At 42.1% G+C, this 25486-nt stretch overlaps 1 protein-coding gene across 5 annotated transcripts in view; it reads right to left on the bottom strand.

Moving 5' to 3' along the window:
• Nucleotides 1–81: 81 nt before the first annotated feature.
• SCEL (sciellin) overlaps nt 82–25486 on the bottom strand; it is an 83828-nt gene continuing 58423 nt past the window's right edge. The window contains exons 13-22 of one of the 5 annotated variants that reach the window (XM_061630075.1): nt 25315–25374; nt 24192–24251; nt 16063–16119; nt 15108–15170; nt 11871–11957; nt 8908–8976; nt 7758–7832; nt 3424–3532; nt 914–1016; nt 82–452 (exon numbers count right to left, since the gene is read on the bottom strand). In XM_061630075.1, the coding sequence (XP_061486059.1) occupies nt 436–452; nt 914–1016; nt 3424–3532; nt 7758–7832; nt 8908–8976; nt 11871–11957; nt 15108–15170; nt 16063–16119; nt 24192–24251; nt 25315–25374 (700 nt within the window). In that variant the 3' untranslated portion in view covers nt 82–435. The remainder of the gene's footprint in view (nt 453–913; nt 1017–3423; nt 3533–7757; nt 7833–8907; nt 8977–11870; nt 11958–15107; nt 15171–16062; nt 16120–24191; nt 24252–25314; nt 25375–25486) is intronic. The other 4 variants (XM_061630076.1, XM_061630078.1, XM_061630079.1 and 1 more) reach the window with 4 other exon arrangements.

Genomic DNA, 25486 nt, shown 5'->3' with positions numbered 1-25486 from the left:
ATGCGGTGTTAGATCTACGATGTGTTATTTTCACATGCAAATATTCAACTTAAAAACACAGATGTGTGAATTATACTGGAATGAACAGAAACCAATGGTACTTTATTCAAGACTTAATTAGATACCTTCATATGATACACTTTCCCTAAAACCCATGCATGTTTACTCAGAAATATAAGTCCTGCTGTTTTCAGTGGGGCTTACTCCTATGGAATTGTACATAGGATTGCAGACTTAGACATTATTTTCTTGCTGATAATGCATGCACACATGCCATCATACATTTTCTTCCTTCAATTTTTATAGCTTCAGATGTATACTGTGTGTGATTATTCTCAGAATGCTTCCCTCATCCTAAAAAAGCATATGATTTTCAGAGATAAATGCACATAGCTGATCCATCGAAGATCACACTTGATCTGATTTCGGTCCAAATTAGTAGACCCATGATGCTGTAAGAGAAAGAGAATATCAATTAGAAACAACTGAAAATGTGCACAATGTTGTAAACAATGTTGTAAACAAAAGCAAAAACTTTGATGGTATCCAATTTTTATTTAATATCATATCTAAAATATATGTTGGCAATATGAATGCTGACAATTCCAGATAAATATGGTGATTATCTCTAAACTCAGATATATTTCAGTTCCATATTCTCAGAGATATTCCAGATATTGATAGTCTTTTAAATATGATTGTTAAGGTTCAGTGGTGTTTTGGCCAACAAGTGGGGAAACACATTCAGACATTCAAGAAATCCATACTGGACATCTGCATTCACTACATTTTGAATCTACATCACCATAAACGGGAACTGAACTGCAGTGTTTTAGAAGTACTTTGAACTCAATGCCTCCCTTGTTGTTGTAACAATGTAACCTTCAAGGAGGCGCTCTCAAGTATAATTTACCTCTAACTTCAGAATAGCATGGTTCACAATGCACTGTGTTCTTGTAAATCCAAATGCTGTCTCCTGCCTTCAGGTTTTCCAAAGGTGCTTTGCAGACTTCACACTTGAAACACACACACAGAGTTAAACAAAAATCTTTAGATGTTATTTCATTTATAAATTGCTTCCCATGAGGTTTCATGAAGCTATTTACAAGGTAATAGGATATATAAAACAGTTAACTATATGTTAAAACGTGTGTGTGTGTGTATCTATCTATCTAGAAACAACTGAAACATTATAAATAGACAAACAGTTTAAAACAGTAGCACGTATATAAAATCAATGCAGTTTCAAGACAGATACCAACAGGGACAAGGATTTTATCAGGCTTGTTGAAAGAAGAATATCTTTAGCAGGTGCCAGGAAGATAGAGAAGGCGCCTGTCTGATATGTAAGGGGGGGGGTCCAAAGGGTAGGTGCCATCACACTAAACGCATCATGGAGAACAGGCTGCCTGATAGGATGGTATCTCCAGGGTGCCCTCTCCTGCAGAAGGCAATGACTGGGTAGGGGATGAGGTACTGTTTTAGGTATCCTGGTCCCAAGCTGTATAGGGCTTTGTACACCAATTCCAGCACCTTAAACCTACCCCAGTACCTAACTGGTAGCCATGCTATGAAAGTCAATCAACAAGAAAACCCCTAATACTGAGCCATCTTTAATATGCTTTATGGTGTTCAGTATGGCTGAACTCAGAAAAAATTAGCCTCAGGGTTGTTTTCTCCTGTATGAATATAGTTTTCTTCATTGTTCAACTGTTCTATGCAGAACAGAAGTATCAGTTTAAACGCAATATTTTGATGTATTTTTCTTCCTCACCACACACTAGTTTTGCAGCATACCCGTATACCTTGATTCTATAGAGGAAAAATCAGCATACCAGCTTCAGAGCTAGTGTACTTCCCCCTCTGTTCTAGGTGCCTCCTCCAAGCTGTCACATGAATGGTCCATTGCTTTTTTTGCCTTGTTTTTGCTGTTACTACCACCAGAGTATCAATGGCAGAAAGGCAAGGGCACTGAAGGTTTCCATGCCCACAACAACGATCCTTATGAGGGCAGGCCTCCTCCCTTTCCATGGGGTAGAGGAGATCTGCTCTGTCCTATGGTCCTTGGGATTCCCTTCCAGAGACCATAGGACTATTCTCTAATTTGTTTTAAAACCCAGTTATTTGTGTGTTTGCCACCCTGGGTTCCTTTGGGAGGAGGGGTGGGATACAAATGTAATAAATAATAATAATACATTTGATGTTGCCTTATATTGAGTAAGACCATTGGCCCATCTAGACCAGAACTGTCTACTCTGACTTGCAGCAACGTATCAGGTGTTCAGGCAGAGGTACTTCCAGCCTAACTACATGAAATCCTTTAACTGGGGATACCAGAGATTTAACTTGGAACTTTATGCACACAAAACATGTGATCCTCCACTGAGCTACAAGGTCCTCCTTCATTATTCAGTCAGATACAGTTACTGTGTCTGATAAAGCCACAGATAACATTTCATCTTTTCATGGTATTTACCAGATAGAAGCTGTGCTCCGTCATAACTTTATAGTTTCATGCCACATGCACAAGCCTCAGGCTCATACACTTCCCACTCTCTCCAACACAACCACAAAAAGCATTTACTTACTTTTTTCATATTTTTATTGGGCAGAACTTTAATAACGGCAATAATTTAAAAATGTAATACCAACAATAAACTTAACAATTTTTCCAAATATCGATATGCTTTCCTTTTCAACTAGTCACAAGTTTGTCATTGTGTCTGAACTTGGACAAGCTGTAGTTACTTTTAGTTATGGTCATACCAAACAAGCCAACTTCAAACTATGGTTTTATGATACTGTTTTGCTTTGATAAACTATAGTTGAAATGAACCACAGTTCCCAATTTCAGTGATCAGTTGAAAACAGAAGTAAATGCTTACAATCTCCTGCTCATGACTATATTAGAAGAGGGGGAGCAGACCTGTGCATGTAATGCAAAATGTTTTTGCATTACAACCAAACCAAGCCAAAGAATCTCTGTATTCTTTGACTAATAACAAACTCATTCTCTGGGTATCCTTACATAGTCAAAACAGTACCATCTACACACAAGGAGTTTCAGTCAGCTATGAGGAACTCCAAGGTTTGCAGAAGTACAAAAACTTTTTAGGAAAATAGATCCTAAAAAGGGGTGGGGGAAAACCTCCCAAAAATATAGAACATCCTCAGTGGCCATGAATGCTGGCTGATTGTTGGAGGGGGGAATGGAACAGAGTATCCTGGAGAGGACATGGCTGGCTGGCTAGCTGGCACCTTGACCAGGCATACTCCACATTGCAACATTCTGTTCTAGGTCCCACTTGTTACATATATAATATCCAGTTACCAAAACCTTACGCATATTTTTAAGGCTCAAACAACTTCAATAATACACATTTTTATATATTTAATGACAGTTGGGTGAAAACATGTTCCTACCTTGAAGCAAGTTGCATGACAGCAAATCTGCAAGGCATCAAGAATCATCTTTGTGTCTGTGCTCAAGGGCTTCCGGCAGTAAGTACACATTTCTTTTTCAATAATGGCCCTATGAAAGAACAGGATTTGTTGAGCACATTCTGCTGGAGGGATGGGAGCACATGAGACATCACTGTTGAGGAACTGTGCAAGTATCCTCATGTTCCCATGCCTGCACAACACTTTGCAGCACACAGCAATACACAACCTTCTCACCATCGCTTGGCATACAAAGAAAGGGCTTATACTGATGTTGAGACTGAATTGTTTGACGTCATAAGGCACAATTCACCTGTGAATTTTTCTGAACAATCCCCATTTAAATGAATGGGAGCTGCATGACCACTAAGTTCTTGCACAGCTCCCACTCAGTCACTAAGGTAGCAAAAGTGTGGACAAACACTATGCCAGTGTCTGGCAGAATAGTCAGAGCTTGGAAGAGCGGCTGCTAGACAAATAGTGAATGTCCTAAGGCAGGAATGGGGAACTTGCAGCCCTCCAGTTATTGTTGGACTCAAAGTCCCATCGGCCCCAGCAGGCATAGATAACGGTGAGGGATAATGGTAACACCTGGAGGTGTTCCCCACCCCTGCCGAAAGGGAGAATTTAGGGCTTATCCAAACGGTTAGTTTAAAAAACACGCTATTGCATTTTGCCTGTATAGAATAATCATTTAAAAACAGGGCTGGTTGGTACCTGCTGTTGCTGGGCTGAAACTGACTAGTCTCACTGAGCAGCACATCTAGATAATGGGCTAGTTCACACATGCATGTCGATGACAGTAACATCAAGTGACAACTTCAGATGTTTAGGAGAAGTCTTCATAAGGAGGAACATGGATGATGCTACCCCAATTTCAGCGATCATGGGTAGAGGGAGGTATAGCCATGGGGAGATGGTGAGCGACCATAGAAGATGAGGGCAAGGCTATCTACACCTTGTTCCACTCCTCTCATGGATGGGTTCCTCGTTGCTCATCTGCTGTGCCCACTAGCCTGTGTGTGCTGTTCTTTAACGCCAGATCGGTACACAATAAGACCACACTCATCCATGATTCGATCATGAATGAGGGTGCCGATTTGGTGTGCATTACTGAGACCTGGGTGGATGAGCTGGGAGGAGTTGATCTGACACAGCTTTGCCCATCTGGATACTCGGTGCAGCACCAGCACAGGCTGCAGGGATGGGGGGAGGGGTTCCTGTGGCCTACAGAACTTACATCTCCGTTAACAGGAAACCACTCTGTTTTGGAGCTGGCTGTGAGGGCCTGCACCTGCTGTCAGGCCAAGGAGACAGGAAACTAGGGTTGCTGCTGGTGTACTATCTACCCTACTTCCTGGCAGCTTCTCTCACTGAACTGGCGGAGGCTGTCTTGGCTGTGTTATCGGAGGAGCCCAGAACAATAGTCCTGGGTGATTTCAGTGTCTGTGCTGAGACTGCCTCTAGTGTTCTGGCTTGGGATTTCATGGCTTCCATGACGACCATGGGTCTGTCTCAAGTTGTCACTTGCCTGACACATAGGACAGGGTGTTCCCTTGACTTGGGTTTTGCTCCAGGTGGAGGAAGGAGTAGTCTGGAGATAGGGGGTGGATATCATGGTCAGACCACTTCCTGGTGAAGTTTAGACTTACGGCCCTGATACTCCCTTGCAGGGGTGATGGACAGATTAAGATGGTCCACCCCCAGGGACTAATGGAATCCACTGGATTCCTGAATGTCTTGGGGAAGTTCCTAGTAGATAGAGCAGGTGACCCTGTTGAAGTCCTTGTCATGCTGTGGAACAGCAAGGCACGTTGGGCTCTTAACATAGTTGCCCCTGAGTGCCCTCTCTGGCATTGTGGAGCCCGGTTTGCACCTTGGTACACCAGTGAACTAAGGGCAACAAAACAGTCTGGATGATGGCTAGAGCGCAAGTGGCAAAAGACCTGCTGTGAGGCTGATCAGGCACAAGTAAAACATAATTGTGCCTACCGTGGTGGTGAGGGTGGTTTAGAAGGCCCACTTCTTTGCCACCATCACATCCTTAAGTAGCCATCCAGTGGAGGTTTTCCGTACTGTCGAGTCTGTTGACATCAACTCCAGGAAATGGAGTTTTAGACCCTTCAGAGGCCCACTTTGAATTGTTTGCAAGGCACTTTGAGGGTAAAGTTGCTTGCCTCCATAGCAGTCTTGATGCCCCAGTCACATCTACTGTAGTCCCCAAAGAGGTGTCCAGTGCAACGTCTGCTGCAACTTCTTGGGATCGGTTTTGGTTGATGCAGCCTGATGATGCAGACAAGGTACCTGCGATGATGTGGCCAGCAACATGTCCCCTTGACCCTTGCCCTTCTTGCCTTATTAAAGCTTGCTGAGGGGGTCTGACCAAGTGGATCCAGGGTGTGGTCAATGAATTGTTGTGGGAGGGAGTGGTTTCAGCCACCCTGAAAGAGGCAGTGATCTGACTGCTCCTGAAAAAGGCCACCCTGGACCCACTGGTTTGTGATAACTACTGCCTGGTTGCAAATACCCCCTTTTTAGGGAAGGTGTTTGAGAGGGTTGTGGCGCAGCAATTGCAAGTACTCTTGGATGAAACAGATAATCTTGATCCATTCCAGTTTGGGTTCAGGCCTGGTTATGGTACTGAATTGACTTGGTCGCCCGGGTGGATCACCTTTATTGGGAGAAAGACAGGGGGAGTGCGACCCTGTTATTCTTACTGGATCTCTCTGCAGCTTTTGATATAATTGACCATGGTATCCTTCTGGGCCAACTTGGTGAGATGGGTATTGGAGCCACAGTGGTTCCGATCCTGTCTCCAGGTTTTTTTTTCAGAGAATAGCATTGGGTGATTGTCTTTCAGCCCCCTGGCAGTTGTGCTGTGGAGTGCCGCAGGGTACCATCTTGTCCCCCATGCTGTTTAACATCTATATGAAGCCCTTGGGAGTGGTCATCAGGAGATTTGGGGCAAGGTATCAGCAGTATGCTGATGATACCCAGCTCTGTTTCTCTTGGGAGAGGCCGTGCAAGCCCTGGACCAGTGCCTGGACTCGGTGGTTGGCTGGATGAGGGCCAATAAACTGAATCTGAATCTTAGCAAGATGGAGACGTTGTGGGTTGGTGTTTCCTGAGTTCAGATAATTGGTCAGTTGCCTGCTTTGGATGGGGTTGTACTCCCTCTGAAAGAGCAGGTTAGTAGTCTGGGAATGCTCCTGAATCAATCTTTGTCGCAGAGGCCCAGGTGGCCTCCGTGGCTGAGAGTGCTTTTTACCAGCTTCAGCTGGTAAGACAGCTGTGGCTGTTTCTGGACCCAGATAGCCTGAGCACTGTTGTCCACACACTGGTAACCTCCAGGCTGGATTACTGTAATGCGCTCTATGTGGGGCTGCCCTTGAGGTTGGTCCAGAAGCTGCAGCTGGTGCAAAATGCGGTGGCGAGACTGCTCACTGGGGTAGAGTATTGCCAACATATCACCCCGCTGTTGAAAGAATTGCACTGGTTACCTATTAGCTACTGGGCTAAGTTCAAGGTTCTGGTTTTGGTGTACAAAGCCCTATGCAGGTTGGGACCAGGATAACTGAAAGATCGTCTTATACCCCATATACCCAGTCAGTCACTATACTCTGCAGGTGAGGGCCTCCTACGGATACCATCTTATCAGGAGGTCCGTTCCGCACAACATAGGAAGCGGACCTTTAGTGTTGTGGAGCCTACCCTTTGGAATTTCCTCCCCTTAAATATTCTCTGTTGTATTTCCTGCACCTATGGAAGACCCTCCTGTTTCAGCAAGCCTTTTAAGTAGAGACCTTATCCTAGTCTGCATCTGTGTTGGAATTGCTTTTTTAAATGTTTTTAAAGCTTTTTTTAAAAAAGATGTTTTGTTTTAATATGTTTTTAAGGATGTTTTGTTGTAATATATTTTGAACTCTATTTTCATGATGTTTCAGAGTGTTTTTAGTGCTTTTGTTTGCTGCCCTGGGTTCCTACTGGGAGGAATGGCAGGACAGAAATCTAATAAATAATAAATGTATCTATGAATGGACTGACACAAATCTAACACTACAGACAGCTTTTCATATTGACTGATATCAGCTCACTTGTGTTGCAATACTTTTTCAGTGAAATCAGTTCACATATTCTGCAGCTAGTGTAGAGTAACCGGGTGAAGAATGTGCAGGTGTGAACTGGGGAAGGCCTTAAGATAAAAAGTGTAAAAGCTCGTGTGGTGGAGGGGGGGTGGAACTGAAAATATGCTTCTCACTTGGCTTCCTTCCCCATTCTCTCCTCATGAACAGTACTCTCTATCTATATATACTCACCTATCAGAAGTAGAATAAACAGTTTTAATAGATTTTCCAGGGATGTTATATTCATAAGCATCATGGGGAAATCTGCTGCAATACAATGAATATGTGACAAGTGATTAACAATAGGGTGTTTTTTTTTACTTTTCAAGTTTGCACTCCAGCATATCATCAATCAACATCAAAGCTATCCACACAGACTCAAAGGCAGGCTTCAAAATAAAGAGAAATATTTTTATAAGAACATCAGGGGAGGAGTAGGAGCAGAAGGGTCATACATTATATTAAAAAGCGCGCAAACCTTACTTTTGCACAGCTCAGTGGGGCTCATGCAGAATGAGGATTGTGCCCCAAGGGGCTCATATCTTAAACATATGCTTAAGCACTTGTTATTTTAGAAGTAACAGATTTCTAAAATAACAGAGAAGCACACAGTATCAGATATAGATGCCATACATGAAAAATATTCAGGAAAATAAAAGATGGATGAGACGCAAGGCGAAAAGAAAACTTAAAAATATCATTTTATGTTTTACAACACAGTGCATTTATTTCTCTTGCAAATCTATTGCAGGGTCAGAGTCACTACAAGCACTGTAATCACTGCAATAATTGTTTACGTGTTTGCAGTCTCAGCTAGGCAGCAAAACCAGGAGGCTTACCATGCCTTTAATGGGTCAACAACATAAATGGCTGGTTGGTGGGCTGCAGACCTCACTCCATAAATCCTAATTATTATTCTGTGTTCAAATGCTTGTGTACATACCCCCCCCCGCAAGCACACACCACCTGAGCCACATCTCAGTACAACATTAGGCGTGCTAAACCTCTGCTGGAGCCAAATGGCTTAGCTGAGTATTGCACTGTGGCTGTAGTCTGTGAATATTGATAGCCTTTTCCAGTAATTTCTCTCTAATCTCTTCTGCCGTGTGTTTAACTTCCAAAATTTATTCTGGATGTCACAAAACCCCAGAAATGTTTCTGTCACTTTATATTATTATTATTCATTCTACATATTCAAGAAGTCAGAAATCTCAGGTTAGGCACACCATAGCAGAAAAATAACGTTGCTTGCGTTTAAACAAATCATGTTTAAACAGTTATTTTTTGGAATTAGTAGACAAGGAAATATTTGGGAAAAATACTACATGTATTTTTCAGGTACCTATTCTCATATGTTCTTGTGTACACAATAGTGTCCTTTGGACTTGAGCAACTGCTTGAGGCATTACAGCTGAAACACATACAAAATGTAGAGAATTTCATTCTCTAAAAATAAATATACAATAATGATAAGAAAAGACAGTGTCCTGCTGGATCATACCAAAGGTCTGTCTAGTCCAACCTGACTTGTATGGAAAACCCATAAGCAGGACTGAGCACAATAACCCTCCTCCTGCCAGTGTTCCCAACAGCCTGGATTCAGAGGCAGGCTACCTCAGATCCGGGACCATCATGATTAGTAGCCATGGGTAGATTTATCTTTTTACATGTCTCTTGTGGTAGCAAATTCCATAGTTAACTATGCACTGTGCTTCCTTTTGTCTGACCCAAATCTCATGCCCTTAAGTTTCACTGGGTGGCCTCAGGACAGGGCTATCAATGGCTACTAGCTGTGATGGCTGTGCTCTGCCACCCTAGTCAGAGGCAGCATGCTTCTGAAAACCAGTTGCCGGAAGCCTCAGGAGGGGAGAGTGTTCTTGCACTCGGGTCCTGCTTGCGGGCTTCCCCCAGGCACCTGGTTGGCCACTGTGAGAACAGGATGCTGGACTAGATGGGCCACTGGCCTGATCCAGCAGGCTCTTCTTATGTTCTTATGTTCTTACTATTATGAGAAAGGAAGAAAAACTTCTCTCTAGTCACCTTCTTCACACTAGCTATAAACTATTACTTCCCATGCTAGGTTTCATTGTTCATTTTAGACCTCACTTTTGACTGCATTTTTGAATCACTGGATGGATACAGACAGACGTTTATCAAGTAGAACTTTAATACAGTGCACGCATAATCACTTCAAAAGCTGTTCCTCTTCCGTGTGTTACCCAATGGATATAAGGTGTTTTTTTTTTACCACAATTCTGTGCAGGATCATGGTGAATACAGTTCTAAATGCATCAGAATGAGGTAGGAATGTAGAATTCCAAAGCGAAAGAATGGAGTGTACCACTTCAGATTGTGGCCAGAGATCCCTTTTTTGAATGCTTCCTTGTATTTTTAAAGAAATCTCTGCACGTAGAAAAGCACAGCACAGTAAGAAGTGTTCTGGGCTAGAACCTTTGGCCCTGATGTGCAAGCATTTTACTTGCAGGAAACATTAAAAAGCGGCATCCACTCTTACACTCTGAAGTGGCAGAGTCTAATCTACCAACTCAGTATTCTAGCACCTTATTCTGATACAAATGTAGACAAAACCGCAGATAACCACATACTAAGGCTAGGTTCTTATGTTATTTTGACAGCATGGGAGCCATGGCAATGTCACCCATTCCATTGCAACATAGTAGTATGGAAGCCAAGAACCACAGGGGGTGGTGAGTCTACACTGACAATGTGCTAGAATTCTGCTCAATTTAGATTTGGTACCAAATTTTCCATTAATTTGCTTTATCGTTGCAGATTGGATTTTTACGTAGCAATTTTCTGTGGCTATTTTCAAAAATGATTTTTTAAAAAAAAAATTGCCTCTAAAACATTGATATTAAGAATAATATGATCAATATTTCCTTTCATTTATTGATATTTCCTTTAAAATATCAATATTAATATCAATATTTTTTGACGGGGGAAAATGGATCAGAAAAAGCAACAGCTAGCAGACAGAAAACAAACTCAAATCGATACCAGCCTGTTAGGTTGACAGAATGCTTTTGAACCGGCAGCAGCTAACAGATCCCATCCCTCATCTACAGGGCGACTCCTTGCTATTCCAGCATTACCTCAGTTTCCCTAGGGTAAACAATGGCATGGGGAGGAGCCATACAGCTGGGAGGAGGGGCTCTGCAGTAGTTCCATGCCAATGCATGGGGAATGTGGAAACAGGGCCTAGCATAATATGCGTGAAACCACTTGGAAAGCTGACCATCTGTACCATCATGTGAGTGAGGAGTATTTTATCACTTGCCCAACTTTTTGATCGGGTATGGATGTGTGGTAGAAAATTTCCTTAACACCTGACAGGGCAATACAGATGACTGGCTAACTCAGATGGTCACCTGCACACTATGCTTGATTAATAATTGACACGATCCCCCTTTATAGGACTCCATACTGTAGGAGTGACCACATGGGTAGGATTGAAAGCATGGGTCTTTCCCATGGAATCAGCACCCTGAATCACACATACATTCATTCAACATGGAATTACACCATATAGAAGTACAGACTCACCCCAAGCAAAATGAACTCTCTTCGCCACTTGGCAAGGCAATTAGCTTTCCAAGTAGTTATATGCACACTATGGTGAATTACCCCTCCAAAGATAGCCACTTGTATTCACCCACTAGCAGCTGATGAATGTGTAAGGGAAAGAATGAAAGCCGTAACAACTCAGAAAAAAAGACCTGTGTGTTGCAAAGTGCCAGAAGACTGCATTTGCACACTATTGATATCACAGATCCTATGTTTATCTAATCACACTATATGTGCAATAGATTTGTGGGTTTACTAGCATAGACATGAAGGCTTTTGGCCCTTGAGCTGAGCAACTTCAGGTTCGTGTAATTAGTGGGACCCAGGGAAAGGAGTAACATTAATAAGTTATGTTCCTTTTCAACGTTTTGCATCTTTGAGAACTATGGAAAAGTGAGCTTTTGAGAGAGTACGTACTTTGATGCCTGCCCAAGCAAGCTCCCCATTCTTTTAAATAAAGGGAGCAGCTCTCTGTGTTGTATCCCTTTGTACATACAGAGTTCTTCTCTCCCATGAGATGAATGGGGACATTTACAGGTGGGGAAGCTCCATGTGTGTGTTACTCACATGGGACTTCCCCTCTTGTACCCACAAGAAATTGCCAGACAGGGAAAATTGAATTTCTCTTAAAACTCCTTGTTTTGTGTTTACAGCACAGACAACATGTTGAAGGTGGAGGAAAAAGAAAACACTGAATGTATTGATTTACAAATGCTGTACCTGGATTCTCTTTTGACCTGGTATGAATGGTTAATTTCTGATTGACTGTCCGGAATATTGGCAGATTCATAACCTTGGTCTGGTGCCCTGTGGAGGAAGAAGCTGGAGTAAGCAAAAGTAGCCTGGCCATGATATTTTCATTATTTCTCACTTCCTATAGTACACAAATAGTGTGAGAGTGTGTGTGTGTGGCGGGGATTAAAAACATTAAAAGGGGAAAGGGAAAAATTAAGGAAAAATCCTCAAAGAGAATGCATTCATCAAATGCTGCCTGCTTTGCCTTCCTTCTGAATGCCTGTTTTTGTGCCAGAGCTCTGCTAAATCAATGGCCCTCAGTGCCAGCCATCTTTTTATATGCAGAGCATGTACCCTGAATGAGGGCCTCTCTACCGTTCCTCCAATCTAAAGCAATGAGCAGAGAAGGAAGGCCATTCTTCATATACAATCTTTGGCTGCAACCCTACTCTTGCTTGAGGTGACTTGGAAGTCAGAGAGATTTTACTGCTACAGGGATTCCTCCAAAGTCTTCATTCTTTAAAACAGCCAGCAGCCTAAGGTGGAAGATGTTACCAGTTCCCAGAGAAGCATCTCCAGCGGTGAGCTGAGGAGGGCAGAAGAAAGGGAACATGGGAACATTGGACACTCCACTGGACAGACCATTGCACCATCTACCGCAGTGTTGTTGATGGCTGTCCAGAATTTCAAGCAAGGGAGAGGCTGAGCCCTACTTGTTGATGCTGGAGATTAAGCTGGGACTGTCTGCATGCAAAACATGTGCACCATCCCTGGGCCATGACCAGTAGTGTAGTGGCAAATTCAGAAGTGGGGGTCACAGCCATACCCCTCCCTCCCTTTTTGCTGCTTGGGTGAGAATGATATCCTTGTTAATGCCTTCTCCCACAACAACAGACATCCCTAATAGCCAATCAGCATGAAAGGGGAGAGTGTTAGCTACTGAGAAGTGTCTTCTCAGTGGCTCACTCACGTCTTTTCACTCTGGCTTCAATCAGGAAAGACAAGGAAACATATTAGAAGACTCTTCTAAACTGCTAATACGTTCCCCTTTCATGCTGATTGGCTTGTAGGATGCTGGAAACATAGGGACCCTGCTCCCAAAAAAGTAAAGGGTCTAAGACTCCCTGAGACCCTGGGCAACTGTACCCCTGGTCATGACCTTTCTCAAATTGGGGGTGATGGAGGTTTGGGAGACTGGAGTAGAGGTTCCTTTGTTAATTAGTTGCAAGAAGATGAATTGTCATAGTATGATGGTTACTAAAGCTGCCAAGCCTATACATTCTTATCTGAGAGTAAGTCCATTGAACTCAGTGAGATTCATTTTTGAGGGCACTTCTAGACTGTTGCTATTTTCAGGTCGGATTCAATCACATACCAGCAAATTCAGGTTGTACAATTAAAGTTGATTTGGTGCTTTTGTGCAACAAATCTGCTTCCTCCCCACAAAATGGACTTTTTGTGATAAGGAAAGTGATGGGATAATGCACTGGAAAGTGTGGGATAACCTTCCCACAAACAAATCAGAAGGAATGCTCAATAAACAGGTCCTCTGGAAACAACCTGAGTTAACCTGTACAGGATTGGGCTGCACATGCAGTAACTGCCAAATATTTAGCTTGATAATTTGAAGTTCTGAGCCTAAAATGTCCCAATATGCCATTGGCCCAACACATGTAGCAGGGCATACTCTAGATTTGGTTTTTGCAACTGGACATGGAGTTGGTGATCTGAATGTGGGGGGGCCTTGCATCAGTCCCTCTGTCATGGACAGATCACTGCTTGCTGAAGTTTAGACTTACAGCAGCTTTTCCCCTCTTCAAGGGTGGGAGATCTATTAAGTTGGTCCACCCCCAGAGATTAATGGATCCGGATGGTTTCCAAAGGGCTCTGGGGAGTTTTCCAGCTGATAGGGCTGGTGCTTCCATCGAAACCCTGGTTGAACTGTGGAATACAGAAATGACCCGGGTGGTTGACATGATTGCTCCTGAGCACCCTCTCCTGTGTAGAGCTCGTACGGCTCCACGGTATACCCCAGAGCTGAGAGCAATGAAACAATATAGGACACTGCTTGAGTGCAGATGGAGACTAACTCCTAGTGGATGCAATTATACACTGGTAAGTGTCTATGGTAAGCTGTATTTAGGGGCAGTGAGGGCAGCAAAAAAACAATATTTTGCTGCCACTATCAAATCATCACTCTGCCACCCAGCGGAGCTCTTCAGAATTGTCTGGGGGCTATTACACTCTGGCCTCAGGGACATGGTAGAACCATCTGAGGCCTGCTGTAATGAATTTGCTAGGCACTTCCAGGATAAAATCTTTAGCATCCACCAGGACTTAGACTCCAGTGTTATAGCAGGTGAATCAAGTGAGGTATCCAGAGCACAGCCTTGTCCCGATTTCTTGGATGAGTTTTAGTTGGTACAGCCTGAGGACGTTGACAAGGTGCTTGGACAGGTTTGTGCAACCACTTCTGTGCTGGATCCTTGCCCTTCTTGTTTTAAATTTGTATATTTGTTTTAAATGTTTTTAGTTACTGTAAACCGCCCAGAGCTTCAGCTATGGGGTGGTATACAAATACAATCAATCAATAAAAACACAAACTACAGAAGCAGATCCATTTAAGAAGGAGACCCAGTAAAGAACAAGTTGTTTGTGGACTTTGCCAGTTCCACAATGCAATGCATCCACACACATCCCCTCCCTCACTGTTCTGTTCACAAGATTCTGCTTGCACAAGGTTCTGCTTCCCACATCAGTTCCCCTCCTCCTTGCAGAGAACTGTATTTGTGTGAGGGCATGCATATTGCCATACACAGACTCAGAGGAAGAGATAGATATGGCCTTGAAGATTTTTTTCTTTAATTACAGAAAAGAGAACAAATCCCTCTGCACTTAAAACAGTATATACAGTTGGGGCTTGAACAGAGAACTTTTTTTTTTGCTTGTTTGCAAGTATGTTATTATGCAATACTGCTGCAAACAAATTATACAAAATAGCTACATAGCAGCTCTCTAGGTTTTCTGACAATGGTTTCTCCCAACTCTGTCTGGAGATGTCAGAGACTGAACCTGGAACCTTCTGCATGCAAAGCATGTTCTCTGCCACTGAGTTATCTAAACTTTCCCCATCATCTTGTGAACTTTTTTTGCATGGGGATCAATGTGAGCTATGCATTGCAAGTAGTTTAGGACGACAGCAGTTATGAGAAATAAACTCACCAGTTTTTATTTTGATCCACAGTAGATGACTTTATTACAATGAGATCATCTAGTTCTTGGCTTCTGTCAAAGATAGAGAATAGCTTGATGACCCCAAAATACTCTTTTACTTGGCACTGGGACTGATTTTTCAAAAATGGAAACAAGAATATTATTTGATCAAGTCATCATTGACTTCTGAGAGAGCATATATTTTAATTTTTAGAACCGATTCAAGCTTTAGGAAATATGAAGCACAATCTGCTATGAAGAAACACAGCTCCTTTATTACAAATCAAAACATTTGACTTCATGCCCCAATCCTATTCATATTTCTTTAGACGTACGCTGTACTGCATCTAATAGGACCAGTTCCAAAAGTAAGAATACATAATATTGCAATCCAAGTCAATTAATACCCCAGTCCTAAATGTGTTATGCAGAAATAAGTTACAGCTCTTTCAGAGAAGCTTACTTTTAGGTAGGTATGCTTATGACCATCCCACTAATCACAGGTACAATTCACCAAGCCCTAGTTCCATGTACTTCTTACTCATTCTTAAGAGTCTTGTTTAAGGGTAAACGTTTGGAGCACAGCAGCCTAAGCCCTCATCTAGCAGACCATGCAGGAATGAGTACTCCAATCCAGAGCTTCATGTCCACAACAATGTGCACACAAAACATTCCTGCCCTCAATGTCCCCACTTACTTCTATCCTCCAGACCCCCAATCACAGCAAAGCAGGTCCCATTTCTTATCCTCCAGACCCCCAATTCACAAGCTACCTCCTTTGAATGGAGGAAAAACTTTGGGCATGCATTTGATACAGGTGTAGTGCTTCATGGAAGTGAATGGGAATGCCTTCATATGCAGGAGCACCATGTGCCCACAATTGCACGTATGTGGGATATATTTTTGCTCTAGGCTCACATAACAGGTTTGTAATGTGCAAAAGAAAGAGAATTAAAAATATTGCCTTCTGTTTTTCTGTGCAGTGTTATTTACAGAAATGAGGTCATCTAAGTCTCTTCCCCTGTGAGAAAAACAAAAAGACAAAATTGGAGTGGTTACTATAATCTTCGCAAGAAAGAAACCACTGACCACCCATACACCCAGGGAAGAATGACTGGTAGAACTTAATGTATCAAGTATTTGAAAACATTAGTAATCAGTAGTCCAGGTATTGGTACATTAAGTACAGTAAGGTTATCCTCATCAGGATTTTCATTACAGCTAAAAATTCCAGCAAAATGTTATTTTTCCAACATTTACATATATTAACGTTGTCTTGAGATTTGTTTATCTTTTCCTCCTTCGGTGACATGATCAAAACTAAGCTTCCTAAAGAATTCTAATGCCAGCACATAAACCCACACTGAGGCTTGGTTCAGATAATATGTTCTATCTGATTACAGAGTGTGAAAGAGTGGACCTCAGGATCACACACACCAGCCAGGTTCACACATCATGCTAAGCCAAACCATGGCTTAGCGCGCAAACTCATAAGCATGAAAGCTCCCCAAGAAGAAATCACAACTACTATGCTCCTCCATGGTGGTTTTGCTGCTGTGCTGCACTTAGGCAGGGTTTGATTTGGCATAGCATGTTATCTGAACCAAGGCTCATAGTTTAGCTCTCAAACTAATCACAAGCTGTAACAAACGTTTGTCCTATGATTTATGGTTTGCAGTTAGTCTGGAGAGAGCTAAACCATGACCCCAGGTTCAGATGATACGCTAAGCCAAACCATGTCTTAGCCTCAGTGTGGCACAGCAACAAAATGACAAGGGAGGAGTAAAGCAGCTGCAATCTCTCCTGGAACCCATACACTCATGCATTCATGCTAAGCCATGGTTTGTCTTAGCGTGGTGTACAAACCAGGCCACTTTCTGCTTGCTCCTCCCTTTGAGTAGGTAGAATGTAACTTCTGATCTGATAAAATACTGGATTGAAGCAACCTCACCTCGATTATGTTATTAGACAGGGTGACACGGTGAATTCATGCCAAATCTAGTTTCATATTAACCTAATATTAGGAGGCCTGTTCACAGACTTAAGTACAGACAAATATTCTAACTGTAGTAGAAGTGTGGTTTGGTCCCACATTCTCTGGAAACGAATTCTTGAGTTCTTTCTGCATAAGCATGTTTAGAAGCAAGACAGTAGTTTAGTTCAGCAATCTTCAGTCTTTTTCAGATTTTCAACCCTTGACCCTAACTTGTGTTGTGGGACTCAGTTTTAATTTTTACTGTTTTTATTTTTACCGTTCAATCATCGTGTTCTGAGAATTCTTCACCCTTTGAGAGTTTTGGTGGGATTGCCTCCACGGGGAAGAAAGTTAACAACTGATATGGGTTGTACTGCCTTTATGTGAACACGGTTTCTCACATTGGCTGTCCTGTGACACCATCCAAACACCAAAGCCACCATTATTTCCAGGGACAGATCAGGTGAGCAGGGAGATACTGTATTCAAATCAATGTGATACAGACCAACCCACGTATGACTTTCCACCTCTTGGGGGTTGGGGGCAGAAGCACATGACAATCTGATTCTGGAATCTGGACTAAGCATTGTCCCCAAAATGTAATGACTGAACAGTCCCTATATCTTTCTCCTTGTCTTTATTTTCCTATTGAGTCTTTAAAACACAGATTTGCCCCAGATATAAAGTGGTGGGGTGTGACTTTTATAAGCTTTTTCCCTCAGCTTTTTCCCTCACAAGTGTTTTTATCCCAACCAAGTGATATTGGGGCAAACTGCAGGGAGGGAAGTGGCAGGCAAGGGGAAGATTCTGTGCTCCTCACCCACCCACCCCTTTTGTTCCTAACATCAGACTCCTTAATTACACCCAACCCACTTTCTTCTAGCTGAGTGCAGCAGATTCAAGTGTGAGCCAGTGTGCCTGCTGCCACGGCATGCAGCTTTGGCCTCTCTTGCTCTTTGCTCAAGAAACTGGCACTATGGTGCTAAATATCTTGACTCTCTATGCAACTGTAAAGATGTTCTCCTGAGGATATGTACGGGTATGTCTGATGCTAAGTAGTTTGTGTTTAGCGAGCCATGTCTTAAGATGTAAAAAATGTGATCTGCTATCTTCTTAATACAGCTATTAAAATAAGCACTTTATAGTTTTCCTGTTCTTCAAGAATTATGCTTATAGTCGAGCAAAATTAAACTACAATACAACGAATACAAACTCAGGATGAGAATACTATCTGAGCAGAGCTATGCGTCATATATTTATTTTATTTTATTTATTTTCTTACAGTTGTATTCTGCCTTCCTTCTAGTTCCCAGCTGCTCTCCCATCCAGGTACTGATCAGACCCAAACTTGCTTAGCTTCAGCAAGGCAGTGGCTCCATGCACCTTCGGACCATACTCTGGGACCTTGTAAAGAGATGGTCATCTCTGAAGACTTGCTCATTAATAAAAACAGACCAAATCTGCTAATGTCAACAGAGTCAATGTGGTTGCCTAGTGGTTAGAGCACTGGACTCTGAACTTAGATCTTTGGTTAGCTACAAAGCTTACTGGATGGCCTGGGGCGATTCACCATATCTCAGCAGTTTCACCTTTCACAGGGTTGTTGAGATACTTATTAGAAACTTATACGCTGCCCTTCCAAATGCAATTGCATCACTCAGTCTGGCTTGCAACAATTGAAAACAAAACAATCCTATAAAAAATATAAAACAATAGCATAAAAACAGGAACAGGCTCAGCAGAATAAAGCATTCTGAAATGAAGGTCTACTACATGAAAATCATCTGGCTGTCACTGGCGAGACAAACCCTTGCCAGAAGAGGAACGTGCTAATCAGTCGATGGAAAACGGTAAGAGAGAGGGCCAAACAGGTCTCACAGGGTAAACTGGAACTGCTTAAAGGAAAGGCAGGGTCCAGATGGTGCGGATAAATGAAATAAATAATATGCTGAAGCTATAAGAATATAATATAAATGTATACATAAATGTAAAATCCAGAGAGCTTCGGCTATAGGGCAGTATACAAGTGCAATAAATAAATAATAATAATAAAATCATGATATAAACAGTGCGAAAATGATGGTTAACAAAATGAGGAAAATAATGGCATTCTCACCTGCTTTGGGGAACTTCTGAAACAAGTGCCAGACCCATCATCACCACCAGCTGCTGTGGGCAGTGCAGGCACAACCAATGGCTTTGATGCTAAGGTAAGAGCCCAGCCTTTTTGTACTAAACATGTTTACAGCCTTTCAGAACATATGCAGATAAAGTCTTACAACTGGAAAATCCTGCTGAGACTTTACTTAAATATTGTTTTGAACATTCCTCAGTAACATGCTATTTTTCCTCTGCTCCTAGTACTTTCTAAAGCTTCCCTTTGAACACTACTTTTTCTGGTTCAGTCTTCGATGTATGCTAGGACTGCAGTTCTAACCTCCCCAGAGTCCATCAGAGCTTTATGGAGCAGGGCCACCACTGCATCGGCACCCTGCCTTTATGCACAGCAGCTGGGTCGGAAGATAGAGGGAGGGCAGGGAGATGGATGAGAAATCCTGGAGCTGATGCAGTGTTTGGGTCCAAACTGGGCCCAATGCTGTCACACAACAGTAATGGAGTCACCTCAGCCCTGCCTTGCCCCTGGAAAGCCCCATTTCTGCCAACCCACCCTATAAAGACCTTGTAAGTCACACAGGGGTTTGGATCCAGACTTCAGCTTGCAATCCTAACTATGTCTACCCAGAAGTAAAACCCACTGAATTCATTGGGGCTTAATCTCAGGTACGTGAGTTAGGATTGAAATTAGTGGGTCTCTTTAAGTTAGTCATGACTACAGCTCCAATTTATTTCAGTGCGTCTACTCTGAGTGTGACTAAGTCTGGATAAAATCCAATCAATTTTGTTTTTGTGCAACGCTCTTACACTGAGGATACATTTGTGTGGGAAGTGTCTAGCATAAACAGGAATTTCCATGGATACAAACACTATTCTCATTGGCAATTTCTTTGGTTTTCTGAGTCATGGGAATCCCTGAGAAACAACATTGGTATCTATGCTTCATATGAGTTTTTCACCAAGTGAGTGTGACCTCAGACACAGAGGAAAAAATGGCCACATGGACCACCCCAAAAAGATTTGTGGGAAGATGCACCCCCTTTTAGTAAGAGGCTAGATTGGCTGGCTTTGTTGAATGCTTTCCTAATTTTCTGTGGTTTTAGGACTATTCAGGCAATAATGTGTTTATTTTCATAGGTGGATTTTAAAAAAGAGGCATTCCATTAATTCTTAGCTTGGAAGATTCATCTTTGGATGCCCTTTTGACATGCATGTGCACAGTGGGATATAGCATGAGCTAGGAGTGCACATTAACAAAACACTGGAGTGGGGTACAACAATTGCTTTACCATGACATCAACTTTCAGGTTCAACAATCTCATTTATCAGAAACAAGAAGTGAGATTTGCCAATTTTCATGCATAGAAAGGAAGACTAAATCTAATAATAGATGCAAAATCAAATGTATTGAATAATCCAATGTGTTTCAGGTTGTAAATAGAGGGAAGGCTCAATTCAGTAAGCACAGTGTCTTATTCAGAAGTGTTGCCTTTACAAGAGATTCTCCTCACTGGCCTCACTGTATCATGACTACACATTTACAGCACAATCCAAACTCCACGCTGCTGCCACTAGAGCTCTATGGATTGGCAGAGCCACCACTACACCCACAGCCCTGCCATTCTCAGTGGCCGCAATGGATGGGTAGTAGTATAAGTTTATTCCAGGGCCAAAGGCCTACAGATATCAAAACAACAACAACAACAAAAACAAATAACAGTAAAATCAGTATAACATTTGTACAAAGTTGCAAAACTAGGCAGAAAGTAATAAATAAAATACAATCTGAATAAAATTTAATAACTAACTTAAAATAGAAAAGGTTAAAATTTAGTTATAAATTAGCTCCATTATTAGCAGTATCCAATGAGAGCGTGCTTTTAAAATTGGCCCTTAAATTTCGGGCGGCTAAAGTAAACAGCAAGACATTATAAGTGATCTCGGGTTCAAGATCAGACATTAAAATAATTATGTTTCCCTGGATTGAGATTAGCCTATCGTAATGCTGCACAGACCTAAGAAATCTAGCTCGGGGATTATTATAGATGGGACAGGAAAATAGTATGTGAGGAAGATCTTCTGGCTCCGGTGCACCACAGATACAAAACTTTTGGACATTAGGAGTATCAGAGAGCCAGCCTTCTCTAGCTGCATTAGGCAGCGAGAAAAAACGTAGAGCTGTAAAGGCATGTCTTAAGGCTAACGGGAGGGGTGATAAAAGGTAAAGTGAGCAGTCAAAATCTGACTTGAATCTCCAAAACCATGGGGCAACCTTTGAGTTCATAAGTGATAGTCTATCTACACTGTGAGAGTGATGAAAAATGACTACTTGAAGGTGAGTAGAATTTGAGATCGAGTTAAATTCTCGTGGAAAAATATGATAGATACGTAGTAAATCCTCTAGGTTACTAAGCCACAATTTAGAGGCCAAAGGATGTACAAAACATGCACTTAAAAGTTTTCTATCCGGAAGAGAATCAAACGATCTCAAAAACTTCAAAAGAGCATAGTGAATGCGGGCAGATAGTGGGGGAAAACTAGTCTCCGAACGCAACATTGCTGCTGAAGTGCCCTTTGGTAGTAACAGAATACGTCTAAGGAAGTCATTTTGGGAAGATTCTAAGATCTTTATAATATTCCTATCCCATCCCCAAACCGTTACGCCATAGAGTAATTGAGGGATCACTTTAGCTTTATAAATTTTCAAAATTGGTAAGATCAAGTTGCCTCCTGACGTACGATAGAATTTTAGTATAGCTCCTATTGTTTTTCCCACCATAGCTTTAATATGGTGAATATGGGGTTTCCAGGATAAAGTGTCTGAAAATAAAATTCCTAAGTATTTATATGTTCGTGACTGTATAAGCTGAGTGTCTGCCATCCGCCAACGGTGGCTCTTAAATCTCTTTCCAAAAACTAGAATATTTGTTTTATCATAGTTTACTTTTAGGTTTTCATTGGTACAGTAAATTTGTAAACTACTTAGTAGCCTCCGAAGACCAAGAGGTGTTAAGGAAAGAAGAACCATATCGTCAGCGTAAAGTAACACAGAAATTTTCCTACACCCAACGGACGGTGGAAAAAATTGCGGGCCGATAATGCAGAGATAACATTATTCAAAAATAAATTAAAGAGAAGGGGGGCCAACAGGCAACCCTGTTTAACTCCCTTCTCCACCAATATTGGGTCAGATAAAGCTCCTGTTTTGCTGTCTCTCACCAGGGCAAAGGTGTTGGTATAGAGTGCTCTAATGAGAAAGAGCAGGTGCGGGTCGATGTTTAAGTCATGCAACTTGGACCACAGTAGAGTCCTATCTATCGAATCAAAGGCTGCGGCGAGGTCCACAAAAGCCGCATACAGATGTTTTGTTGGACCTGCAATACTCTGTTTCGCTAGAAAATGAAGGGTCAGGCAGTGATCTATAGGTGAAGACCCTTTACGAAAACCTATTTGTTCTGGGTGAATTAACTGGTGGAAATCTACCCAGTCAATCAGCTTATTGAGCAGATATTTGCTATATAATTTAGCAGCTACATTCAATAAGCTAATGGGTCTATAGTTAGAAGGGACCAAGGGATCGCCTTTCTTATAAATAGGGACGATTATGCTATTTTTCCATCCATCTGGGATCAAGCCAGAGTCATTAATTCTAGTAAATAGGCGGGCCAGGAGGGGAGCCCACCACTCCGAGAAATGTCTAAAAATCTCAGGAGGGAGAAAATCTTCTCCAGGGGCTTTCCCATTTTTTAAGGAGTCTATTAAAGCTTTTATTTCGTTAGTTGTTACGGGGGGCCAAGAAGTCATAATGCCATTATTTAACATATTAGGGTAGGTATTAGTGACTGTATTTGCATAGTAAAGATTAGTAAAGTGAGAATGCCATATTGCCAGCGGAATCTGTGCAGCGTTAGAATTATTGGCAGAGAAGGATCCAGATTTGACTATTTGCCAAAATTTACGATCCTGATGTTCGGAGATTGCTAAGGATAAGCGCTGCCAACTTAATTCAGCAAACTTAGCTTTTTCCCCTTTTAATAGGCTTTTATAAGATGCCTTAGTTGTTTTAAAAACCAGATAGGTATACTGTGTCTTAAATTTCAAAAAAAGAGAGAGGGATGACTTGAGATTTCTTTTCGCGACTCTACAGTCCTGATCAAACCAGGAAGATGCCTTAGATATGTGGGTCGGACCATTATTATAACAAGTTAAATAAGGTCTAAGATTAGAGAGAATAGTTTGAAAGATCAGGATGGGATCTTGAGAGTCGTCTATAATTGACTTACGTAATGATTGGAAAGAGCTACTATGGAATAGGGAATTACAAATAAAGTTAAGATTTTCCGACCAAGGAGTTCTTTTCACAGATTTTTGATGGGCTTGAAATGGGGGAATAGATGTAGTGTTATTGTTAGAAGTCTTCAATCTTAGGAGTAGCAATGGATAGGTAGTGAGCAGGATGATCAGGCCCAGTCTTTGCCCCAGCAGATTGGATGTCAGCTCAACCCCACCCCCTCTTCACTCTTGGAATGCACGAATCAGAGCAATATACAGTATTTTAAGTTGTATAGACCCTGCATAAAGGTCTCTCTACAAGTGCTAATTTTCACAGGCAGAAATGCATCTAATTGCCAATGGACAAGAAAGACTTAGACTACAGCTTTTATCGTCCGCTCCTTACACGTGCAAAAATGAGATCTCACCAACAGGAAAACCATGCACTAAATTTAAATTCTGTCTTTGAATTTGTGTACATACACAGTATTTTTGTGAAGGGGGGTACGCAAATACAAGCATGTCTATACTACAAATTTAGCCAGATTAGTTGTTTCAGTTCCCAACTAAGGCACTATGGAAATTCTAGTTTCCTGAAGGAACTAGGCATTATCTTTGATCGCTTCCAAAAGTAACATTCACAAAGTTCCAGGTGGTGGTGGGGAAGGAAACACTGAAAAACTAGATTACATTTAAAGTACGTAGGTGAGCAACTTGATTGCGAGACTCACCCCTTGGCACGCTCATTAGATGTACAGTTCACTTTGATGAGATCATCAAGGTCTTGGGGTCTTCAAAGAGGAAACGAAAACAAGGGACATTTACAGTCAGTGTACCTTACCTTTTAGAAAATATAGAGGCTAAGGGGGAAGATGCCAGTCTCTTGCATCATACCCAAAACTTTAGCATCTAAAAGCTATGGGTTCAGTTGCAGCCACCTGACATCAATGCAACTTTGCATGAGCAAGAAAGCATAACAAAAGGGGATTGCAAGTGTTTTTAGAATCAAAAACTGCTCTGTCCCACTTGGCCTTGCATAATCTGCAAGTTTACTTATTGCAGTACAAACCACTGCTAGAACTGAACTGCCACAACCCAGAACCTGAAAGATGAGTCTAGAGAATGACAGGGCCAGGGAGACTGATATGAATGTAGTGTCTCTCAGTTCAGGGGTGACATTCTGTGTGTAGTGAAGAAGCTTGGTAGAGAAGGCAGTGTGTTAACCAAAATGTGTTCCTGTCCATTTCCCCAGCTTAGGAAGGCTGACGCTGATGCTTTGGCAGTGAAGCAGCTCCAACTCAGAGCTGATCTCTCGGTTGGGCCATGAACTGAGCAGGTGCTTCCATGTGCCTCCCCCCACTACTGAGTGGCTTCACATGCACCTAGCCAGGCATTTTTACAGTGGCTCTGAAGGTCTTGCCAGGTGTGCTGTCTCCTCTACTCCTGTGGCTCTGGGACAGATGGGAGGACGCTGTGGGACCTCTAGTCCAGGGGCAGGGATGACTGGATGCGTTGTCTTTTTGGGGTCTCTGGCAGTCTGAAGATATGCCAAAAGGTCCTGTTCCCCTTCCACCTACTCTGAGGAGACCTCAGGTTCAAGGTCTCAGTAGGTCTGCATCCTGACAGTTCCCAACCACACCATGCTATAGTCTCTGAGAGCAGTGTGGTGAGGTAAGGTAGTATTGTCAGAACAAGCCTAGACTTGCATAGCAGAATGTCATTCTTCCTTTCCTTGAAATCCAGTATTTTCCTTTAACTAAACTTGAAATGAAATCTTTCTTAGAATTTGTCCTTTGTCCTCTCCACAGCTTCATCTTTGGAAATAAGTGTAGTAAAGAAGCTTCTTAGACTTACCTCTGGTCACTTTCATTGCCTTTAGCTTTGACTTCGATGAGATTGTCCAGCTCTTGGCTTCTTCAGAGATGAAACAAAAGCAATGGAAGGAAGTACAGAGATATTTCAATTGTCACCTAGAATTGTGTATTTGATATTCAAAGCGAATAAACCACATGAAATATCCTAGAGC

Source organism: Rhineura floridana, chromosome 5 (genome assembly GCF_030035675.1).
Source record: "Rhineura floridana isolate rRhiFlo1 chromosome 5, rRhiFlo1.hap2, whole genome shotgun sequence".
Lineage (NCBI taxonomy): Eukaryota > Metazoa > Chordata > Lepidosauria > Squamata > Rhineuridae > Rhineura > Rhineura floridana.
Note: the sequence above shows the minus strand (reverse complement) of the source record. Positions and strands in the feature narration are given on the sequence as shown.